The 23,741-nt window shown below is 46.2% G+C and overlaps 1 protein-coding gene across 5 annotated transcripts in view; it reads right to left on the reverse strand.

Annotated features, from left to right (window-relative positions):
- The window catches only part of Nrp2 (neuropilin 2), a 116,403-nt gene extending 106,966 nt beyond the window's left edge, over nucleotides 1-9,437 (reverse strand). Inside the window, exon 1 of one of the 5 annotated variants that reach the window (XM_040753469.1) lies at nucleotides 8,495-9,435. In XM_040753469.1, coding sequence (XP_040609403.1) covers nucleotides 8,495-8,567 — 73 coding nt within the window. In that variant the 5' untranslated portion in view covers nucleotides 8,568-9,435. Of the gene's footprint in view, nucleotides 1-6,532; nucleotides 6,878-8,494 lie in introns of those variants that run through there. The other 4 variants (XM_040753470.1, XM_040753473.1, XM_040753471.1 and 1 more) reach the window with 4 other exon arrangements.
- Nucleotides 9,438-23,741: the final 14,304 nt, after the last annotated feature.

Here is a 23,741-nt window from a genome sequence, read left to right on the forward strand (position 1 = left end):
GGAATGCCTTTTCCCCTTCAATCTGGAGGCTAAGAATGGCCTGTCACTTAGCTGGAAAAATGTAGGTTTGACGTGATTACCTCCCCTGACCTCGAATCATGCCACCTGTGGTAACCTTGTTATTTGTCATCTTATATCATAAACAAATGCAATTCCAATAGGGCAGCCGATATAATATCATTAGTTTGTATTTATGTCCGCTCTTTTCCAGACCTCATTGCAAATGCAGTTTTGATGCCATTGACGAGAGATCTGGGATTACAAATCCTGACCATTTTAACAGACATTTGGGAAAAGAAACAGAAGAAAAACAATTCTGAGGTCTCTCCAAAAACCAAAGGAAGGGAGGGGGAGCTAATAAAAATATATGTATTTTCAGTTATTTTGATGAACTAAAGTTTAGGTTGAAATGTCAATTGCTCCCCCTTGGTTAGCACATGAAACTTGAACTCCCTGGCCTTGCAAACTGGACCTTCCATTAAGCCCAAGCCACTATTTCTAACTTTATTGGCAATTATTCCTAACCATGTATTCTAAAGTACAACTTCCCTAAACAAACCCAGTGAGCATGTCTCTGCTCCCACTTCCCCTTTCCCCTGAAGGTTTTCTTTGCTGAAAATTTTGGCTGTATGGAATCCTTCTTCTCCTCCATACCAGGAGTGCCAGGGACTACCCCTCCCTTTTCTCTACCTCAAAAGCCCAAGTCTTAGGAACATAAGAGTTCACATGACCTTATCGGCTGTGCTGCAACACCAGCCACCTAAGAGAAAGGCCCTTTCCCCCATCCATCCTTGGCAAGCCCTATGCAATAGTCAGATTCAATGAGATTTCACCAATTAAGGAATTGAGACAGAACTAGAATAATACTACTTTATCACAATGGAGTACCATTAGATATCAAAAATTCATTTTGGCACAAATTATAAAGTATCAGTCATTACCCTTCCTTTCCTATCCTCAACTATTATTAAATACAGACTTTAAAATGGTGAATTAACCGTCTTGGATAATAGCAGGTAGGCATAGGCCATGGCGGACTTAATGTGAGCTAGATCTCCAAGGACACCCTAACCTTAGGTAATGATGAAGTTCAGAGGATACACATATTATCTCTAACAGTAGCAAACGTATCTTTCCTGAAGCTTTTTGTTGATTGTTTATTGTTTGTTGTTCTTTCCCACTGAAAAAGGCAACTTCCAAATACTTGTTTATCAATAGTGCTGACAAGACGCAAACCTACAACAGCGTCATCAGTGAGCCTCTGCTGGTAGTGCGTTTTCTCCTACGTGACTTCAGCTGGCCTGTGTCCACTAAATCTGCTCTGTGCCTTTATCTCTGGCTCCTACTATGCCTTCAGGGCACATCTGCTTTATTTTTCCCCATTTATTCTCACAATTATTATTATCATTTGGTCCAGTAATTTGCAATTCCCTTTATCTTCTTCAAGGACTGGCTCTCTCCAGAACCTAAATGCTACTTATCAGAACATCTTTGGGGGCTGGGAGTAAGGTACCAGACAGACTCTCTCTCTCTCTCTCTCTCTCTCTCTCTCTCTCTCTCTCTCTCTCTCTCTCTCTCTCTCTCTCTGGAACCCTGTATACTGCAAGCTACTGGGAAGAGTTTTCTTTTTATTCCCTACCACCCCCTTTTTTTCTGGATTAGATGATCTTTTATGAAGACCTTGAGGGAAATGGGATTATTAAGAAGGGTCTTGCTGAGTAAAAGCTACTTTGTCTTTCTGATGACTTTTTTTGAGTTCAGTTGCTGAGGGGACTTAAACACAGCATTCCCTGCTGAGCACACTTTCATTCAGGAAAGATAGAAGGGGGTGGCAGTGGGGGGACAGCAAGAACATGGAAAATAGAATAAGGAAGAAAAAGAATGCAAAGAGGAGACAACCCTTCTCTGAGAGAGATCCAGCGGGGGCGACTGGCCTGTGAAGAACTTTGTGAAGGAGATAAGCTGGCGCTTATGAAACACAGACAAAGGTTTAGTGAGGGAGCAGTTGAGAATGAATAAATCTCATAAAAACAAAATAAACTTCCCACAGTTGGTGGAGAGTGCTTTGTGTGAGCATGAGATGGCTAACCCCACTGTAGCCATCTCCAAGACGGAATGACATCAGACTAGGCTCATCAAGCATCAACTCTATGTGATGTCATGCGGCACAGTCATCCTAGGTAGGTACTGTTATCAAGCACACCCTTTACAGATAAGGAAACCGAGGCACACAGCGATTAAGTGCTCTGGTGGCACAGAATACTTAGGATACAGGGCTGGCAACTGGCCGAGCCAGACTGTAAACCTGGATGCCCTGGCTCTCAATTATTGAGAAGCGAAGCAACCCAACCCCAGTGCTCTCAAACTCCGGAGACACTTATTGGTGGCATTTAGGGAAAGATAAATATTTTGCCCCATTCAATACCCCTTTTCTCTGCCCATGCCAGTAACTGGGCAGTGTGAACAATGAGGGATGTGTTCAAGGCTGGGTGTGAGCAGGCTGGAAGCACTTAACACCTTCTCCATGGCCTGCATACACACAGGCTCCCTGGCTCTCTGTTATGCTCTTTCCTGAATTCTGGAAGCCCTGGGTGGGGTGTGGGGGAGGGGGTAGGATGCTCAGGTCTTCAGTCACGTTTCACAGCGTCATAGATTTTTTTTTTGTCAACACCCATTCCTACCCTTTCTTCTCCAGCCTGAGCGTCTCTGTCCCAACTGCCACGTTGTTATTGTTCTACTGGAGAGAAGCAGCATTTTCAGAAAGGGGGGATTTATTTCTATAGCACAGCTGGTCTGCCAAAGGTCACATAATTTGGCAACATTCCCAGTGGTTAAAAATTAATTTCTCCTTATTAATACAACTAAGGTCCCATAGGATAGGGTCTCAGTCTTATCTAAACCTGACAGCTTCCTAAACCCTTAGAAGCTTTCTCCTGGGCCAGCCACAGGACAAGGCCAGTGTGTCCTGGAATCCAACCCCACTAAACCTTGCTCAGTAATGAAACCGTCTAATGATGGGCTCTTCTCGACAAGGCAGATAGACTCTTGAGAAATGCCATAGGAACTCAGAGTTGGGGGTAGAGAAGAAGATGGGACACACACAACTTCTGTAGTGTCCTCTAGAAATGGGTTAATCATCTTCAAAAGCCAGCAGTAAGTAAAGCCTTTCCTGGAAGGAATAGGACAGTGACTAACTCCTGGGGCTCAAAACACACATCTGCCACTCAAGGTGGGTGCCTCATCTGGCAAGATGACGGCCAGATGATAAAATACCTCACATATGTTCATGCCACCATGAACTCCTGCTCCAGGGTCACTTTGTAGGTCTCCTTTGTTTAAGGGATTTCGAATGTGTTGTACTTGTCAAAAGACAAAATAACAGTACATCTGGTTCTAGGTAAATTGGCTTTTCTATTTGATTCACATCTGGCAACTTGTCATTTTATGGGAGGAACAAACCTCCCATCAACTAAGAGGGGCTAGGGGTGTTTTATAGAGAAGAGGGCTAAGGAAACAAGGACTGACCAGGTCCAAGGTTCTTTCCTTACCTGGTTAAGGCAAAGGGAACTTCAAATCCAACTGATCCAGGTAACACAGTCACCTTCTCATTGGTTGCGGTGGCCCTACCGGTTTGTTTTTATTTTTAAATTGGCCCACTTCAGGCTTCAGTTAGATAACATGGCCAAGATTTAGCACAAGGGACTCCAATTGAGTTTGGCCTTAACTGCTGGGTGGGGAAGGGGCTGGTCAGAGACAAGGGCCCTTCCGTTTTATTTCGCAGGCTTCCTGCTTTCTATAAAGGAAAAATCTCACCTTCGTTATCTTTCCAACCTGGATCTCTGGGGAACATGTTCTGAAAACTGCCAGTGAGTCTTGAATTTTGTCAACTCAGAAATGCCCCACACTTGCTCAGTTCACTTTTTAAATGGCTTTAGTGAGGAGTTGAATGAGATGAAAAACACCTGGAGCCTCAGCTTCTTTGCCCGGCTGCCTTCCCCTCCCCATAACCATTGCTTGCATTCAGGCCTCATTGCATAGGAACTGCTGTTTGCACTCTTCACTTTTCCTATACCTGGAAGGTAGAACCTGATGAATGCCGCCTGCTATCCACTGAACAGCAGGGGGCTGGAGCCATTTGGTAGACAGCAGGGGTCCTGTTGGGAGAGCCCAGCCTCCAGTCCCTGCAGTTTTCCAATCTCACACTTTGCCAGTTGAGTGCTCTGAGGGCTCCTTGGGATGACATAAAACCTCACACTGGAGGTGCTGCTGGGCACTCTCTATTCTACCTGGTGCATCCTGGACAAGTAAGGACCTGCCTTGCGGCCCTGTGGGGAGCCCTCCTCTGTTTTATACTGTGTACTCAGTTGGCAAATGGATACAGCCTCACCACCTCCAGTGTTTGCTTCTGGGGAAAAGGTGATTGGGCACTTATTTAATGAGGGCAGGACACCAGCCACCAGAGCTCTGAGTAGGCTGTCTGTTCCGAATCCGGGAGTTTACTGTTTTACTTGTAAATGATTATACCCATCCATGGTCATGGAACATTTTGGGGGAGACAGTCTAAAACACTAATCATACCGCATATCAAGCCCTTGGACTATCACTGCTTCTCTTAGTGCATTTGTTTGAACTCGGACCTGCCTCCCACAGCCAATTTACACCTCTTATCTGATCACCCAGCTCAGACTGAAGGTTGAATTGACCGAGTCAGCCCGTGTCCATGGCAATGGTGTTAAAGGCCACTACAGATCAAAGCTCTTCGGGAGTAAGAAGAAAGAGGGAGATGGTTATGGGGTCTGGCTTCTTTTGGCCCCAAGCCATGGATCTCATGGGGCCGGGGGAGGGGAGCGTAGACATTAAGCCTGGGAGCTGCTACCTTCTGAAGGACCCACGGCAGGGACTTAGCTATTTCTTCTAGCCCCAGCGGATCCATTGGAGCACAGCAGTTTCGTCGCCCGGAGCTGCTGGGGAATGGCTAGCGCCAGGGGGCTCTCCTCTCTGTTAGAAACTGAAAAGAAGGGAGGCAGAGGGAGCGAGCCAAGCAGGGAGTCCACGCCAATAAACCGCAATAAACCGGAGCGTCCACTCCCTTCCCTTCCAGAAGAAATTCAACCAGAGCCGCAGAAGCTGCCGCAAGGGTGGGAGGATCGGTTAAGTGATCTGGCAAGCTGATTCCAGTGCCCCCAGCCCCCGGAGATCCCCAGAGTGTTGCCCAATCCGTTCCACGCCCCCTCACACACGCAACGCCCACCTTAGGACAGTCGGTCGACTTGTGCCCTCCACCCTGATGCTGCCGACTGGCTGGTGGGACACACTAGGGACACTGCTAGTCCGAGGCGAAGAGCGGGGGCGGCCGTTTAACCGCAGCGCGCCTCGTCTCCGTTAACTTGTGTTGATATTAAAAAGAAATCAATCAGGGAAACTAAAGCATCGGTCGTGAACACCGTATTTTTTTTTTCACACGGACACGGGAAACCAGGAAGGGGTGGGTGGGTAGCGCAATATGCCAGCAGGCAACTGCAGTGACTGCTCTGGAGGACAGCCGCAGCCGCAGCCACGACCTAACTTTCTGGCACTGGGCAGCGCCAGGGAAATGCCGCAGGCTTCTACCCGGGAGTGTCCTTAGTCTGGAGGAGGGGACCGGTCTGGAGGAGTCCTAGGCGGCTAACTTAGTAGAGGCTGGAGCCTTGGTTCTGCTTTTGCTGGAAATATTTTTTGCCTAATAGAATGTTTATGGATTGCTGAGCTCTGTTTCTGCTGCGTAGCCCAAACAAATCGATGCGGCGGTAGGGACGGCTGGGGGGGGGGGATGGGGGTAAGAGTTGGGGGAGCGGGAGAGCTGGGGGGGCGCCCACGTCTCGGCCACGTGGATGCCCGAGCCGCGTGCTCTTCACCTGTTCTTGCGCTCAGGCGGGCGCAAGCCGCACTGTGCTCCCGCAGGTTGTGCAAGTTGCGCGCATTCCTGCGGCTAAGGCTGCCTGGCTGCTTCCCGCCTCTCTCCTCCCTCGGTGCTGCAATCCCAACCCGGCTTCCTGCCGGCCTGCCTGCCTGGCTAGAGCGGGGATCTTTCGGCCTCAAGACCCCAGCCTCTACAAGCCAGTTCTCCAGGGGCTGCGGCGGGCGAGCTTGCTTTGCCTAGTGCAGCGTGGGGGGCAGGAGGGGGCGCTCGGAGCCGGTCCAGCCCAGCTGCCCAGAGTTCTCCAGCCTCGAGCCGGAGGCTACGCTCCTGGGAGCCCAATGCACGGTGCCCATATAGCCTTCCAACTGCCAGGGACCGCCCCGGTATTTGCTCAGTTGCCCCCCACGTGTGCCCGCCACCTTCTTTCCTGGCTTCCTTCTCGGAATAGGTTCCCTTTGCCGCGGTAGTGCCCGGGCCAACCCACCTCCTGGCGGGCGCACATAGAGTGAGTCAGAGGTCTAGCTTGGCCTCTCCCTTATCCACCCGGGCTAGGTCTCCGAGTAACAATCAGTTGTTCGATTGAAACCGTGATCGGCTATGGATCACCTTTTCAGGGAGCCGGATAATATTTACCGTGGAAGCCTGGGTGGGTCCCCACCCCAGGTCGAGGCTGCCCCACGGGCTCTTAGTGGGCAGACCTGCTTCGCACTCCGCGCGTTAGAGCTTCTCTGGAAGTGACGCAGCGAGACTAGGGATAAGGATGGGAGGGGGCTCTGCAGAGAGCGCGGGAGGCAGGTGGCTGAGCAGGAGTGGGTCCGAGCGGGTGTCGTACACACACGTACACATGCTCCACGCAGCTCAGGGCCAGATGTGCGAACATCTGGGATAGGAGATGGTCCCCGAGTCTTCCCAATCCCTTCCGCTCCACACATGACAGGGAGCCTGAAGTTGTATGTGTGGTGTGTGTGCCAGTGTGCGCGTACTCGCACACCCGGGCCTACCGGAGTCCGCTCTTGAATACATAATACACCGTGGCCATTCTCAAGGAACGCGCCTGTGCGCGCGCGTGCACTCACTCATATATATCTCCACATACATACATAATTTACGCAGCATTCAGGTCCGTGGGAGGTAATTTAATTTCGATTCGAGCTGGAATTCAGAATTAAGTCAAGACCTAATGCGAGGCCCAGAAATTTTCCCCAGGACGGACCTGTACCCATCCCTTAGCTCATGCTTGCAGCTGCCTGTAGGATCAGTTACCGCAGAGAAGGAGCAGCAAAGGCTTGGACTTGAGTCTCAAAGGCACCCCCCCCAAAAAAAAACCCAAAAGATAGCAAAAAAAAAAAAAAAAAAGAAAAAAGAAAGAAAAAAGAACCATACATCTCCCACTTAAGTGGCTGTAGGTGTGTGTTCGGGAAGGGACAAGAAGCTTGGCAGGCACTAAGCTTTCTCCTCTGGCTAAGCATGGTGTGAGGATGCCAGGGTGGCTTTAGGGAGTGAGTCCCTTCACTGCGGCTCGCTGTCACCTCCCAAGCGCCTCGAGGTAAAAGCACTTCTCCGAGTTTTTGTCCCTCCTTTCCCTCACCGTTTCCTTGGTAGATGGAATCCTGTCCACAATCACCTGTAGCAGCAACTGCTAAGAGTTTTGTCAGGCTCCAGACACTGTCTCGGAGCGGAGGAAAGCACCCCTGGAGCAATCCTAGGGAGGAAGAACCGCATTCCCTGAGACCAGAGACCTGTTTTCAGGGAGGTATCCCTTGCCGCACTCCACAAAAGCTGGCCCTGGACTATCCTAGGCCCCACAGAGCTTATCTCTGCAGCCTGTGTCCACACAACCCTTTTTGACAGTGCTTGAGAGAACAAATTCCACTCAAAAGTTTCTAACCACTTCACAAGACAGAAAGACCTTCGAGGGCATGCAGTTTCTTTTATCTTTCAGGAATGTTTTAAAGAACACGATTTGTTTTCCCAGAAAACACATGGGTTGGGGAGAGAGTGGGGACCACCAACTGCCCACGGGAAAGCCCCATCTTAGCCACAAGCTAACTTGCTCCCCTAGCTTCAGCACTGGGATTCTGGGATGTACCCACCCATTCTGCAAACAATCCACACATCTGAAAACCAAAGCTAGTCTCCTTTTCCCCCCAAGCCCTTCAGCTAACATTGCTCAATGTAGCTAAGTGGAGGGAATGCAAGTGATTTATATTTCACTGGCTAGGTTGAAGAAACTCAAGGGAGATGTGTTCTGCTTCAAGACAGGAAAAAAAATCCCCAAAACTGTAATGCAAAGGCTTTGTAGTATTTTTAAACCTTTGATTCAGTCCATATGTGACATCTGAACACCGCCAAATTCTGTTACAAAACACACACACACACACACACACACACACACACACACACTCTGAGCAAGAGAGAAAAGTTGGGTTTAGCATAGGAGCCCTGGTGGTGTAAAAGGTCGGCTCTCTCTCTCCCTTTAAATTATTGAGTATTGAGAGCCTCCTCCTGAGCGGTTTTGAGTGGCCTCTCTGCATTAACAGTGGCCTTTAAAGGGGGAACCATGTAAAAATTATAGAAAAACTTTGAGGGGCTTACCTGGTTGGCTTCTCACTTTGTGTCCTGAAAAGTACAGAGCTAAGAAAAGCCAGGTAAGAGGGAACATATCCATTTTTGAAAGAGAGGCTTTCTCCAAGGCTAGGTTTGTGGAATCTCGTATAATTATGTCTTTGTGTTTTTCCTCTCTCTAATTTTCTTCCTTGTAGTGTCTTCTGCAAAGGTCTCTAATGATCAGCGTTTCCCTCCTGGGTCCCGGTGGCCTGTCTTCACCTTTAATTCTTGCCGGAATCCCCCACCTCTCTAGGAGATAGCTCCTGACATCAGCCAAGAGGGAGCAAGCTGGGGGAAGCGGGGACCGGTTTCTTCTTCAAACCCAAACGCGTGTATGTTCTCTCCAGTTCCTCAAAGTGTCATTTCCTTTATCCTACAACATCACGAGGGTTTCCCGAAAGCCAAGCGTAAAATAATGGTAATAATAATAAAAATGAAAGCCAAGACTTGCCCTGGGCATTACACGACCCCAAGGCAGCTGTGTGATCTCAGAGGCGCAAACTGTCACAGGTTCCCCCAGGCACCCGGGACACACACGCGAGTAGAGACACCGACCGCTGGACAGGCGGAGTGGGAGGCAGTCAGCCTCCCGGCTCTTGGTCTCGCCGGGTTCCCTTAGCGGGAGCCTCCCCCGGCGGCTACACCCGCTTGGCCAGTCTCTGGAGGGGAGTGAGAGGCAGGAAGCGGCGGCGGCTGGTGCTGCTGGTGCTGCTGCGGGTGCGGCGGTGGCTGGGATTGCCCGCGAGTGTGCGAGTGGCTTTCCGAGTTCGCTGGCGCCCGCCCTCACCTCCACCTCGCCCAGCGGCCGGCCGAGTGTCTGCGCTTCTGAGGATGTGCCGGGGGCGGGCTGCGGGCTGATGCCTCGCTCGCCTCCTCTGCCTCCCCTCCGGCTCCCCCCTCGCCTTTTCAGGCCGAGCAGCATGTGGATGTCAGAGCCGCGGCAGAGCGATCCGATTACGCGCCGGCTCAGGGCCCGCCCCTTCTGTGTTCCTGATTAAAGAGGCAGCGGCAGAGACGCGCGGCGCAGAGCCCAGGGCCGCGGCACCCGGCTCGGGCGGGGCGGTGGTGGCTCACAACCCCGCGGCCGCGCGATCAAAGTTAAGGTACCTCGCATCCCGCCGCCCCCTCCCAGCCCACACCTCCCTCCCGCCCTGTGCACCTGGGTGCGGGGTTGCGGGTGTGTCACGAGGAAGGGGCGACCTCCTTTCAGGGCGCGCTGCCCCTGCCCGGAGGGAAACTCCGCGGAGCCCGGGAATGCTTGTTCCCCCTAAATTCCGAGACTGATACCACACATGCAGAATCCCACACAATGCCACCTGCAATGGCGTTGCAGGAGGAGTTTGGGTGGCGGACTGTGTTTGGGGTAGGGGGCTCAACCATGTGTTCCCAGAGGCAGCAGTGCGTGGAGGCGACACACACGTCAGCCCTAGCTGAAGCAAACCCTCAATCCTCCCCGTGTTTACTACTCAGATCCTTTGTTGTGTCCCAAACAGACTCCTCTGCTATCTGGATAAGGATTTGCTACCCCCGTGCCCTTAACTCGCAGTTATCTCAAGACGAGGAACGATTTTATTTAATAAAAAATTTCTTCAGGCAATTAAATTGTTCCCCCGACCACCCAACACATCTTCAAGCTTCCGCACATAGTACAGGTACACAAAGGCCTCTTGGAATGCTACTGTAACTACTGCTCATGTTTCCCCAAGGAAATGTGGCCACAGTGTTGACAGAAAGAAAATAGCACTATGTTAACTATTTTTAAGTGGAGGCATGAAAAGTGTCTAAAGGCGCTTATAAGCTAACAGTTGGGGAAACACTTGCATCTTTGTTTCTGAGTGTGGCTTGGTGATCCTAACTGTTATGTCCACTAGGTATCATTGCTTTGCCATGATAAAGATTTAATAGAAGGCGCCTGGCCACGTTGCAATCCCTTTCCTAGCAGCCTGCAGATTAAGAGATATAAAGTTTGGGTGACATGGAACACACACGTCTGACTCTGCCATCTTCTTCTTGACTTGTACTGGAGAATTCTTCTGGATGGTTTCCTTCCTTATCAGGACTTACCATTAGCTTTGTTTATCACATTCAGTGTTTGAAAAATCTGTAACTCTCACTTAACTGTTATTTACATGGAGATAAACTCAAACGAAATTGAATCAGAAGTGATTTGCAACTAGTTGAACAATGCCATAGAGGAATTTTTACAGTGGAACTCCACAGGCTGAGTGTCACATGGTTAGTCTTAGATGCCTGACTGCAAAGGATGGGTGTCAGAGGCCTTTTGAGTTCTGCCAGAGGACATCACACACCACACACACACACACACACACACACACACACCTACTTTGATTCCCTTCATTCTCCCTTTCCCTTCCCTGTTTGCTTTTTCTAGGCTCAAGAGAAAATCCGTATCACTAAAAGCTCCAGATTTACATTTCCCTGGTTTAAAGTCCAATTGTAAAGAACAACTCCCAGTCCCAAATATTTGATGAAGGAAGTGGGAAGCCTGGATTTTAGACCTCAAGCACAGATTCCAGTTGTGTTGTTGCCAAAACACTAATCTCAGGGCAAATAATGCTATCTGTACTCACTGGGCCTGCAAGGAAAGAGTTACTTAGTGTCACCACCCCTACTGCTCTCCAGCCATACCAAACCATTCCAGCTCTGACTAGACCTCATACAGCTGGTTTCTGAGAACACTACAGACAGGGTTTAGGTAAAGGGCACAGACAAGACAGGGGAAAGAAAGAAAACCAAAGTGCATTAAGAAACTGTAAGGATGACAGGCCTGGGCTGCTGGCCCTGGGGCCTCAGGCTTGAGGACCCCCATCTGGCTATTTCCAGGCTTCTCCACGCCTCTGGGAGAAGTCAAGAGTTAAGTTTCAGGGCTCTGTTCCTGAATCCTGTTTCCAGGGATGGGTCTTCGTTTATTTCAGATGTGTCCTAAAGGGGGCGCTAACTTGCTTCCTGGGAGCCTCTGTGCCTCTGCATGTAAGACTTCATTGCAGTCCACTGAAGTGAAGAGCTCATTTTCTGCAGATGGCCGGCGGGGATGGGGGTTGGTTCCCAGCCCTGGGGACTCCAAGTAGCCAGGTCTTTTCCAATCCTCTAGGGGGCAGCACTCAATAAATAATGCCCATGCCACCAAAGGCCTCTACACGTGGTGGTGAGCTCCTGCCTGCCTTCTCAAAGGGCTTCAGCAGGGCAGGGAAAATTCAGAATCAGGCCATTCTCCTCCAGCCCACTCTGAACATCTCATTAGCCTCTGGAAGGAAGGCTTAGAATTGCTTTCACCCAGAACTTCCAAGGATTCCAAAGCAGAACTCAAAGTCCTATGTGTGGCGCGTGGAAACGATCTTTAGGGAAAGTTTCCAGGCTTTGGCTGGCTCAGTCCTGTCTACATTGTTCTTATCTAGGGTGGAATAGGAGGGGTCTGCTACCATGGATTTGGTTTTAACTAGATGTAAGGTGGCTGAAGAACCAGGTTCCACACTTTTGTGTGTGTGGTGCGTCCATATCCTGAATTCTTGCTTATGAAAAGGCCTGGATGATTTTGTGAACAGAAATTCTGAACTAGCCCCAAACAGCTAAGAGTGAAACTGGGATTCCTGACCATATCTCTGCTCAGCTGGGATGTTCCTATCATTTTCCTTAATTGTGGAATAACAATGGATAATCATATCCTCCATTCCTTTGATGGAGAGGAGTGGGTTGGGGGAACATAAAGAAAATTTCTAGATGGTACTAAGAGAAAGCTGTCCTCAGCCATTCCCTGTGGAAAATTAGGGTATTCCCAGATATGCAGTCCCAAACTTGAGGGGCATTAGAATCACAGAAGGCAGGTGTTAAAAATCCAGGTCCCTGGGCACCAACCTCCTATAGCTGGGATTCCCTAGGTCTGGAATGATTTCTGGGTATCCGTATGTATTTTTTTAATACACACATAGATCAATTGAACAATAATTATGATGTGTGACATTTACTAAACAGTCTTCAATATATCTCTATTAGAGGATATTTGGAGAATTTTTCCCTTCACACTTCCTCTTTGAGAACTTTTTGGAAGGGGTCAGATTTCTGGAGAGCCCACTAAGAAGATAGCCACTAAAGTGCCAAAATGGCCGGGGTCTTGGCTTTACCTTGTGACTTCGAGAAGCAGTGGGCCTAGACTATTTGGAAACCACCTAAAGGTTGACCTGGGGTAGTGGGGGAGAGTTGCAGCAACATGTTCAAAGGACCAGTCAGTGAGTTTTGTAGAGCTGGATTCAACCTCTTCCTCACACAACCATTGGTTGCTGCTGGCACCCTCTTCAGGTATGGTTTTCGGTTTGTGTTCATCAAATTGTGTTAACTGTTCAGAGATGCGTGCCTGGAAACCAGACAGGCATGGGGGTTCTGCCTCCCGGGAACACAGAATCTAAAAGCTCCAGAAGTTTCATGCTTCCACAATAGACACCACCTGTCACATGGTGCTCCCTTATCGGAGCCCTCTCATCGACAAGCTCTCACCCTGAAAGGGAGAGATAGGAGGCATAATTGCATCTTAATCTGTCATTTACTGCTCTGTCCCAGTTAATGTTTAGCTGCAGCTGTCTCAGAAGCAAACCTTTGGTTAAAATGTAATAGGTGCTCATTTTGTATTCTCTCTCTTGTTTGACATTGAAGTCCCGGTTCTGATCAATAGAAGCCACTCCCCCCCCCACACACACACTTAACACATTTTCTTTGAAAACAATCATTTGTTTTTCTTAACAGACTTGAGCACCACCAAATCATTTCTGTCTGATACTATATTTGGTGGGTTCCCAGAATCCTTGCAGATTTTCAGGAAGTACTGAAATCTTCTCCATTCCAAATTGTGTGTGTATGTGTGTGTCTTGAGTCATCCTTAGTCATAGATCTAGAGCTGATAGGAGGGAACCTTGTAAGTAAAAACAAGAACAAGAAGGTGACAACAAAATGCAAAATTTATTCAAACATCCCTTGGCAGGGGATGCTCATGAAGCCTGTCTGCTTCCTTCTCTCTCCTGGGTTTCCTCAAGAGGCAGGGTTTCCTCTGCTCTGATCATTTGTGTACATTTGGAACTTTGGAATATCAAAAAGACTCATTCCACCAACCCAATCCTTTAAAGGAGCATTTTTCAAAGCAACTACCCACCATGATGGAGAACCTGTGCTTTTCATCTGGTGTAATGGTTCCCTCTGAGATCAAAACACTGTGGCAGGGAATTTCTTTAAATGGGAAGGAAAACCACTCAAAGTAGTTTCAGGAAGCTCCTGAAATTGACCAGATTCACTAGGCTCTTCTCTGCCAGAGTAAATAAAAGAACTGAGACAGTAGGAAGCTAAGTGTCAAAGAAGACTCTGAGATCTGACCAAGGTCTTGGAAGAGGTTTACACCAGAGTCACTTGGAGAGGACACTCTGAACCCTGTTGAGTGGCCTGCAGGAAGCTCTAGGTTCCCAGCTCTGTGAGTTGTCACCCATGCTTGAGTGATCTTTGGTGATGCAGCTGTCTTTGGGTCTTTGTAAGTAACCTCTCACATATACTCCTGTAAGTAAACTCAATAAAACTCATTGGTTCACTAATGACTTCAATGGTATCCTTACTTTGTATCCACATCTGTTGTGGGGGTCCCTGTCTGGGGAGTAGACCTGTGTGTTGCCTCTCCCCAGGAAAAGTTTTTTCACACACCATTTGGCTTTTCCATTTATGAATTGTGGTTACTATGACCAAGGGACTGAAATGTAGGTTACATTCCATCCTACTAATCTACATTTGAGTTGTGTTTACCACATACTGTGTTGGACTTAGAACCTTTGATCAAGAGTTGAACATTTGCCCTGGAAACCCAGCAAACTCCATATCCTAATATCTCTGAGGCTCCTACACTTGTTTGCCAACGGGCAATCTCAGCTTCTGTGGAAGCTCTGGCTTCCAAGGCAGGGTTTGAAAATACAGGGAGGGGTCTGTTTGACCAGAGAAAGGCACAACTTGTATTGTCTAATAATTTGTGCCCTTGCTCAGCTTTCTCAAATGAGTTCTCGGGGATCTTTGTGAAGTCTGTTAATCATCTACTGAATGGAGCATTGGTTGAAATGACTTTTACCTAGTTTGGGATTTGGTCCTAGTCTCACTTGTGAGCTTAAATGATTCTATAGGCTGAACTTAATATTTATTCCTAATACAGTAATGAACTGGAGGGGTATTCCTCAAACATTACAAAGTTGAATGTACTTGCCATTTCACAGTGTGTATGTGGTTGTAGATATTAGAGTTGTAGATATTATATAGATATATAGATATAGGTTTGGAGTTGAAAGTTCTCATTCTCTTATGAAATTCACAGGCTAATTTTCTCTGGCAGTTTGACTCCTAAATCCCTAAGACCACTTTGCTTTTCTTTCATTGGTGTGCAAACATACCCTGTCACTCCCTGCCCCCAAGCCCCAGAACTATAAGGGTGTTGTTATTTGGTAGTGCTGTTTTCAAATTTGTAACCTGTGACTCTGGTGCCTTAATTAGGCATCTACTGTCAGTGGTTGTTACATTATGGTGGCAAGAGCTGCTAATTTGAGCATGAAAGTCATGATGGAAAGGCAGGAGACAGGGAGTTGACCTTTTGCTATTTAGGGTACTCCAGGGTGGGTTAATTCACACCCACCACAGTCATTAGTTCTCACTCTCCTCCTTCATATTTACTCCTACACAGTTTACTGAACTGCCAATCAACCCTTAGTATCGGATGAGCACACTGACAGGGAGGGGCTTGGAACAGACTGACTTTGACTTTCTACAGGAGTCAGGAAAGCACATACAGAGGTAACCTCTTTTTCAGTTATCTATCCTATTCGGTGATTCTATTTTGTTTTAAATTTGCAAAAGAGAATACATTTTACATATAGATTTTGAATACATTGAAATAACATGAAAAAATAATTGCTGTAAGTTACTGGAACCACTCCATAGGTGTGGCGAGCATAAAGCAAAGGCGTTGTTGATGTGTTTCTCCAGCTTTCCCCGGCCAGCTCTCTTCTCTTTCCCTGCTCTTCCTCTCCCGTAGCACACAGCAGTAATGGGCTTGAAAACCATTAGGGGGCAGCTGTGACCAAAAAAGGAACCCTCAGGAAAAGGGAAGCGCAAAATCTTGAGGGTGCAAAGGAAATGAAAGGAATGCTAAGGACAGAAGTCAGCCAAAGAGGAAAGGAAAAAAGGAGAAAATTAATGGAAACATTACAAAATCAAAGGAAACGGGAGATGAGGTAATAGTATTAAAAAGCTAAAGGAAGTGTGTGCCTGTGCGTGTGTGTGTGTGTGTGTGTGTAGTGTGTTGTGTGTGAGTATGATGTATGTGTAGTGTGGTGTGTATATATGGTGTATGTGTTGTGTGTGTATGGTGATGGTGTATGTGTGTATGGTGTGTATGATGTGTGTGTGTCTGTATGTAGTGGGGTGTGTGTGTGTGCGTGTGTTGTTTAAAACAAATCTGTCTGTACAACCCGAACCAGTTTACTGTCAGCAGAAAGCAGGGGCTCATCTTTCTCTGGATGAGAAGGCATTTGCTAAGACCTTACATTCTTAGAACTTGTTCTGAGCATCTTCTGTTCATTTGGGCTTGTGATGTGGAGGGGGTGGGGTGGAAAGGAGCACCTCCCCTCCCTTACTTCTCTAGAATGCTTTCAGGGCTCTGCAAGGCAGTGGAATTAGCCTGAATATAAAGGTGTAATTCTATTTCTCAGTGCAGCAGAGCTCAGACACCAGGAATGGTTTCTTTTGAAGCCGACGCCATAATCAAAGTGCTTTCAGGTGCACTCCGGGCAAAGCTCCCTGGCCTGGCCAGGTTAACTTCATTAACGCTCCTAGCCAGGGCTTTAATGTTCTGAGCCCCAGCCCCCACCACCATCCCCACCTTCGGGGTACATTAAACAGAAACAAATTCTCATGGGAGTTCTGTTCACTGATGTTTTGCATTGTGAATGGAATGCAGGGGCAACATTTATGCTGGGGTGATATTAAATGGAGACTTGCTTCGAGAGCCCAAAAATTCCACTACTTTAGTTAATGTTTTTGTGTCTTTTAAACCAAATGTCCTCTCCCGGACTTTAAAAGAGACAACTTTAGGAAACTCTTGCCTAGAGTACCCAGATAAAACCTGCAGTGCTTGGGCCTCCTCTGCCTATGACTTCATACATGTGACTTAGAAAGGTCATGGATCCCAAGCAAAGCCCAGCTTCTCACCCAGTGGTGGAAAACTTCAAACCAGAGAAAATGTCCCCTCTCGTGTCAAAGTCTCAGTTCTCAATCACCTCCACATGGTTGGACTCATCTTTTTACTGAAGGCTCAGGACGGCCAGGGAACACCTTACACATGTTCTAGTCATAGATGAAAAACCCCAGGGGTACTTAGGAACCCCTAAACTTCATGTCAGATCAGGCTGGGGCACTGTGGTCCTGGTGGTAGAGGAAGTTGCCAGTGCGCTTTTTGGGAACCGGTCATTTTACAGAATTCTGCACTTCCCCTGGAACTTGGAATGGGAAATTCTCTCCGACTTTTCTGTAGTTCCCTTTTTTTGTGTGTGTGTCACATGAATTCTTAAGGGTTTAATTTCTAAGAAATTTTCTAATTCATATTTGACCAAAGAAAAAACCCTCGTGAACAAGGTCCCTACTTAATGACAAGTTGACTTGGTTTTGAGTCTCTGCTTGACTCTGGCAAGGATACTGGTTGCAAACACAGAACCTATTTAATCTCCCATTTCATTTCATTTCATAACTTAGAAGAAGTAAGTACAATTTTGTCTTTTCAGCACAGCTGGAAGAATGTGTTCCTTGGCTGTGGCTGATGGAACATCTTGGCAGAACTAATGTAGCTTCAGCCACATGGAGCCTCTGCCCCCAGAAAATAGGGCAAGTGACAGGGGAAAGGAACATTCTAGGGTGCCCCAGCCTAGTCACGTTATGTTTAGGTTAACACTATGAGAAGAAATATCTTGGGGCATATCCAAATGCCTAGTGTCTGCTTCTGGCTTTGTGGTAACTTGTGTTAAACCCTCTTTTAGAATTCTGTCTCCTCATTCTAAAAGGCATGTCCTCACTGTTTGACAATGGCTCCTCCACACTCCTTAACTGAATCTACACTCAGTGGAAGCAGGGTCCAGCTTAGAGCCTTTTCTCATTAAAAACATACATTTATTGAGCATGTACTATATGCCAAACTCTGCAGGGGTAGTGAGGGAGGAGCTTAGAGAAGATATTGTCTGGGATGTTGTTTCCTAACAGGGGGACAGATAAAAATCAAGTCAGAGCTGGAGTAGCCCAGCTGCAGATAGTGATTCTAAGAAGAAAACGACACAAGAGATTATGCTAGAGGCTGGCAAACCAGCAGGCAGGAAACCTGGTTTGGCCTTTCCACTTACCAAGGCTGTAAAACAAGCAAGGAACCTCTATCTTTACGATAAGGATTTCTGAGGTAATTCTGTTTGTCAAGGTTTAAACTGAGAGTCATCAGTAGATTAAAAAGTCAGTTTAGAGTAACACAACTTGCATTTAAAAACCACAATTGACCAGAAGGATATTGACTTGTGAGCTAATTTCCACATATGTAGAAACTCATATGTGTATTTCATATACACATAAACACAGATGAGGTCACATACAAGATATGTTCTTTCTCACGGGTTACCACAGTTTATATGGCCTTTGTGATATTAAGTTTTTCTTATTTCAGTAAATTTTTATAGCAAGAGTCAAATACAGTGTCATATTTTTTCATTTTACTATCATTAAATAAATAGTATTGTCCACCAGAGAACCCAACTGTTGAACTCAGTTCATGACAGACACTTGATAAATGTTTTTAAAACTAATAGGAATTAGATTTACATACTAGGCCTTATCATAAATCCAGCAACCAAATGTGAATCACTAAAAAACTTATGAGCTAACATAACAAAGTAATTTACTATATTTTTTCCCAAATGCCAGCTATATGAAACAAGCTCAAAATTACAGTGGCCTACCATCTCATGTCACTGGAAACTATCTTTTCTTAAAATTTTCAGACACTGTATTAATATTAGAAGGGGGGGCGTCAATGTTATTTTCCCAAATAGATCAAACTGCTATAGCCCAATAAACCCTTTGGACTGTGTCAAGAAAGAAAAGAATTAGTAGGGTATTTTTTTTTTCTATTTCTTGTCCTTGGGGACCCAAGCAAATTTGCCTTCTGGAAAATTCTTCTGACCTCATGAGCTATCATTTCTTAAGCCATCTTTCTCAGAGCAGCTGTACTCTTTTTTCCCCTCACATAAACCCACCCCCACCCATTATGACTTCTTCATCTCAGAATAATTTTTCAAAATTTTACATTTGATTAGAAATAGATGACCCAGGCCTTTCATCTCTCCCCTTGGGAGCCCTTGTTGACTCCATTGGGAGGGGAGAACTGGACCATGCAGAGCCCATTGAGGAACCAATGATACATCATCCTCTAGAAAGGCAAGAGGCAATGGACCCCGCTGAGAGCCCAACGAACATCTCTATGAGTTAATTTTCAAGTTCATTTCCTTAATTGCCTGAAAATCCATGGCCAGGCAAATTGTCTGAGAGTTAGGATTGCTGCACCCAACTTTCTATAACCATGCCTTTCCCAAAGAAGGGCAGATAAATCCATGCCATGAGAAGACATCAGCCAGCCAGCTTCCCAGTTGCCGGACAACTTCTCACCTGGTACATGCTGAGGTCCTGATTCCATTACAGGCCAGCATGATTCTCAAATACATTTACTTTTACTCAAGATTTAATATAGGATATCACATAAAATTAATAAGATTTAGATTTACATACTAGACCTTATCATAAATCCAGCAACCAAATGTGAATCACTAGAAAACTTATAAGTTAACATAACAAAGTAATTTCATGCAAATCAAAGTATGTTTGAATTGAAAGTCTATAATTTTCAAAGTGAATATGGCATCTACAGTTGACCCACCATCTAAGTTTAGATTGACGTGAAATGAACTAAAGTATATTTTTTTGGAATTGGTTCTACTGTTTAGTTCAAACTGTGCAAAGTTGTTGAATGTTCTATGGCATTATTTATATTAGTATTGTTACTGTTTATTTCTGTTAACAAGGCAAATTTGGTCATGTCAGGGAAATTCAATTCAATTCTTTTTAATACATTATCCACAGTAAGGCATATGAAATGAAAACTTGTCCCATCCTTCTCTAAGTCATTCCAACTTTTGGATATTTTTTTCCATCAAGAATCTTTCATAGAGTCATTTTAACAGTATAATTCTAGTAAGTTTCCTAAAACCTGAAGGTTTGCGGGGGGGGGGGAGCTAAAGTTGACTGTCCTCACTCCCTCTGAGCATATCACTCAACCAACACTGAACAATGACAGCTTTCAGGCAATTGGACGGCAAGCTGTATTCTCTGCAAAGACATGACTGTGTATGTTAGAGTAAAATGCAAAACTCTTAGGATGTCCTTAAAAGGCAGTGGTGCTGGGTTTGTTTAAAGGCACGTACAGTCAGTGGAATGAGTGTCAAGTCTGGAGTCCTAACTGAATGCTTCAGGCAAGACTCTTTACTTTTTGCTAACTGCAAAATAAACAGATGTCAGTTTATTTATCACATGAGGAGTTGTTGGCTGAGCAGGAAATTCACCTCTAAACTTCTGACACCCAGTTCTGTACCCGCACCACAGGGCAGTGTTCAGACCACAGTTCCGCCTCTCCCCACATTTTTCTGCATGTCTATTTTTGCACACACCTATAAAGGAACTTGGTAAGATTTGAGAAGAAATCTTGTAGCATAACCACAAATTAGCATCAGCTGACCAAATTGGGATCTGTCCCCAGAATGTTGAGTTAATAAAGAAAGCAAAAGTTATCAGCACCATGATACAAATCTGACACCTGACAACAAGCCCTCGTATGTTCTTAAGGTGAAATGTGGGCCACAAATAGCATGTCTATAAGCACAAACCCTTCCAGAGACATCAGAGAGCAAGGGTCACATAGCCCAGATATGACATGTGGATCAGCAAGGTTAGCCTCCTGAGTGGCAGCATGTCTATTAGAAGATCGCATTCAAAATCAAGGAGATAGAATGTACTTGGTCATGGAGAGAACCACTGAATGTTATCTCTTCTAGTGTCTATAGGAGCTAAGTTAAATAAACTCACAATAGTGGGGAAAGTCACTACTGTTTGTCATGTGTCATTTCAAAATTAGGATATCTCAGGTATTTTCTTATGGGTGACTATTTCCTTAATTAAACAATTATAATCTTTATTTTATATGCATTGGCACTTTGACCATGAGTGCCGGACCCCTGGAAACTGGAGTTGTGAGCTGCCATGTGGGTGCTGGGAATTGAACCTGGGTCCTCTGGAAGAGCAGTCAGCACTCTTAATCACTGAGCCATCTCTCCAGCCCCATTTCCCCAATTTTTAAATTTTATTTTCTGTGCTTAGTCATACAGGACTTGGCAATCAGAAGGAGTATCATTTATTCACCAGTAACCTCTTTTACTTTAGATTTGAAATGTCCTTCAAAGGGCCGCATGCTAAAGATTTGGTGGCCAGCCTGCTACTGGAAGGTGGTGGAGCCTTTAGCAGGTGGGGATCTAGAGGAAGTAAACTGAATCGCTGGGGAAGTGCCTGTGGGGATGTGGGATCCTGGCAGTTTCTCCTATTTCTCTTTGCTTCCTGAATGTTCCCTCTGCCATTTGTTCATACCATGAGGGCCACTATCTTCACAGGCCCAAAGTGATGAGGCCAAGCAATTATGGACTAAATCTTGGGAAAGTGAACTGTAATAAATTTTCTCTTTTTGGGTGCACTTGATCAGGCATTTTTGTCACAGCCATGGAAAGGTAATCAACATACTCTGCTTAACTTTCTGGGTTTCTGTTTCTTGTGTTTTCTCTCTCTCAACATATACACCCACATTCTCTCTCTCTCACTCTCTCGCTCTGACTCTCACTGTGTGTGGGGGGGGCAGTGTTCTGGCATGGGTTGGTCTTCCTGGATGACTGGTATTTTCACTCCACAGTTCTTTAGATGTTCTCCATAGTTCTCCAAAGAGCCTGAGCACCTTGGACATCTCTATCAATAGGCTTCTCTTAGGGCATGTTCTTTTATCATTTGAAGTAGTTGGCTTTGTCCATCTTTAGGAAGAAAGAGCCTGGCAATTTGTAGATTAGCATCTTTTATCCCAAAGATGCAGGATTAGGTCTAAGGATAGGCATTCAAGAATTCTGAGAGACAAAAGGTCACAACTTTTTTTGGTGGAAACCAAGACAAGTGCATATCTTAGCTTAAGTAGGTTTTTGAGCTGGGCTAATGGCAACATTCCTCATTGGTGGCATACCCTGTAAGTCACATGGCCTAGGGACTTTTAAGAGGGAATGGTTTGAGGGAATCCAGACTGGAGTTCTTTATGTGACTAGAGGAAGGCAGTTAGTACATAGGAGCATGTCCCAGAACATGCAAGTTTTTATTATGCATGATCTAGGGGTGTTAACTCTAGGCTCTTCCTATGAAATACATGGCATAAAGGAAATTAGGGTTGGGGGTGCACAGTGATCTGAAATATCAAGCCAATGCTAAGGAAGAATGCAATGTTCTTCCTCTACCTAAGAATGTTTATCTGAACCAGGCTTCTCCTGGAAGAAGGATGGTCCCAAGAATTATACAGAAGTAGTAGCTCTTTAGGAACTGAAGGGGAAATGTGGAGGAGAAATAGAGGAGATGGGATGAGTCAATCAGCTCAGTGGATGTGAACGGTACCCTGCAGGGGATGCACAGGTGATCAAGCAGGGAAATTAACTTTCTTATCCACTGAGGTCAAAGCAAAGAGAAGTATAGAACACACACACACACACACACACACACACACACACACACGGTGAGAGTCAGAGTGAGAGAGTGAGAAAGAGAGAGAGTGTGGGTGTATATGTTGAGAGAGAGAAAACACAAAAGTAAAGTGCTCCCCAAAGTCCAGATCATTTTTTTCCTCCTTTTACCATGAGGACTTGAGGCTTACCCAGCCAAGGACACAGAGGATGGCAAGAGTACCACTTCTTCCTTTGAGCATAAGAGGAAGCCTTTGAAGGGCAGACTGATAGTACACACCGGAAAACCTGGCAATGAAGGCCCAGGTGCTGGGTAGTGCAGGGGTGGGGAGGCAGAGGGTGAATGGCATGGCATGGAGAAGAAGAAATGGAATTAAGCCCATGTTCCAACAACCTAGTCAGAGAAACCCAATAGCTTATGTATACTCGATATAAACAAATTAGGTCCCCAGCGGGAGCCTTTCCAAAACTAGAATGTCACCAATGGAGCCAGATTATATTATTGCTCTATGTGCTTCACCTGTCCTTTGCTGGGCACATGTCCTTCTTCAGGGAATAGTGTTGTCGTCTACACCTTTGATGTCAGAAGTGGCATATGAGAGGCTAGTGAGATGTGAGAAGCACCACATGCCAACTGTCAGTGGATACGTGGAGGGGCCATCACGCAGTCTGGTTATTTCTCTGTGCTGTCTCCACAAGAATGGCACATGCCAGGTCAAGGCTCCCAACTGCTGGCCAGCAGGGTCCGACTGCAGGTGAGCCATGCTGCTTCAGTCTTTGAGCCAAAAAGACCTCTGAGATTTAGGAGACAGCCATCTTGAACTAGCAAATACACAGCTCTCCAGTTTTGCATTATATGTGACCTATAATGAAGGGACAGGTGGCATTTGCTACAGGTCTGAAGGAGACCAATAGCATAAGGTGCTCTTGACCTCACCTCCATGGGGTAGTATAGGGAGAGATCAGAGGTCTCTGACTCAGACTGTCAGAGCTGAGCTGTTATCCACGTGTCCTGGACCACATGGAACCCTTATGAAAGGACGATGATAGGCTATTTGTGGCCTTATTCACTTAAAAAGCGGAAATAAGTAGGAATAGATGACAAAAAAGGAAGTTCAAGGGCAGGGGGATTCTGCGGACAGGGTCCAGAAAATTCCACTGATTCAGAGAGTGAGTGACAAATAATGAGCGATTTTCATCTGAAGGTGGGGAAGTGGCACAAAGTTGGGGTTCAGAGAGCAAATTCCTGTTGTTGCCTCATGTAGAGACCAGCTGAAAGAAGCTGGAAATGCCTCAAGTCTCATGTAAATTTGTCTTTTGTTGTTACCAGTAGGGAATGATCCAAATAATGGGTGAGAGTCTTCCTG

The sequence above is a fragment of the Mesocricetus auratus genome, unplaced genomic scaffold, assembly GCF_017639785.1.
Source record: "Mesocricetus auratus isolate SY011 unplaced genomic scaffold, BCM_Maur_2.0 Super-Scaffold_100010, whole genome shotgun sequence".
Classification (NCBI taxonomy): Eukaryota; Metazoa; Chordata; class Mammalia; order Rodentia; family Cricetidae; genus Mesocricetus; species Mesocricetus auratus.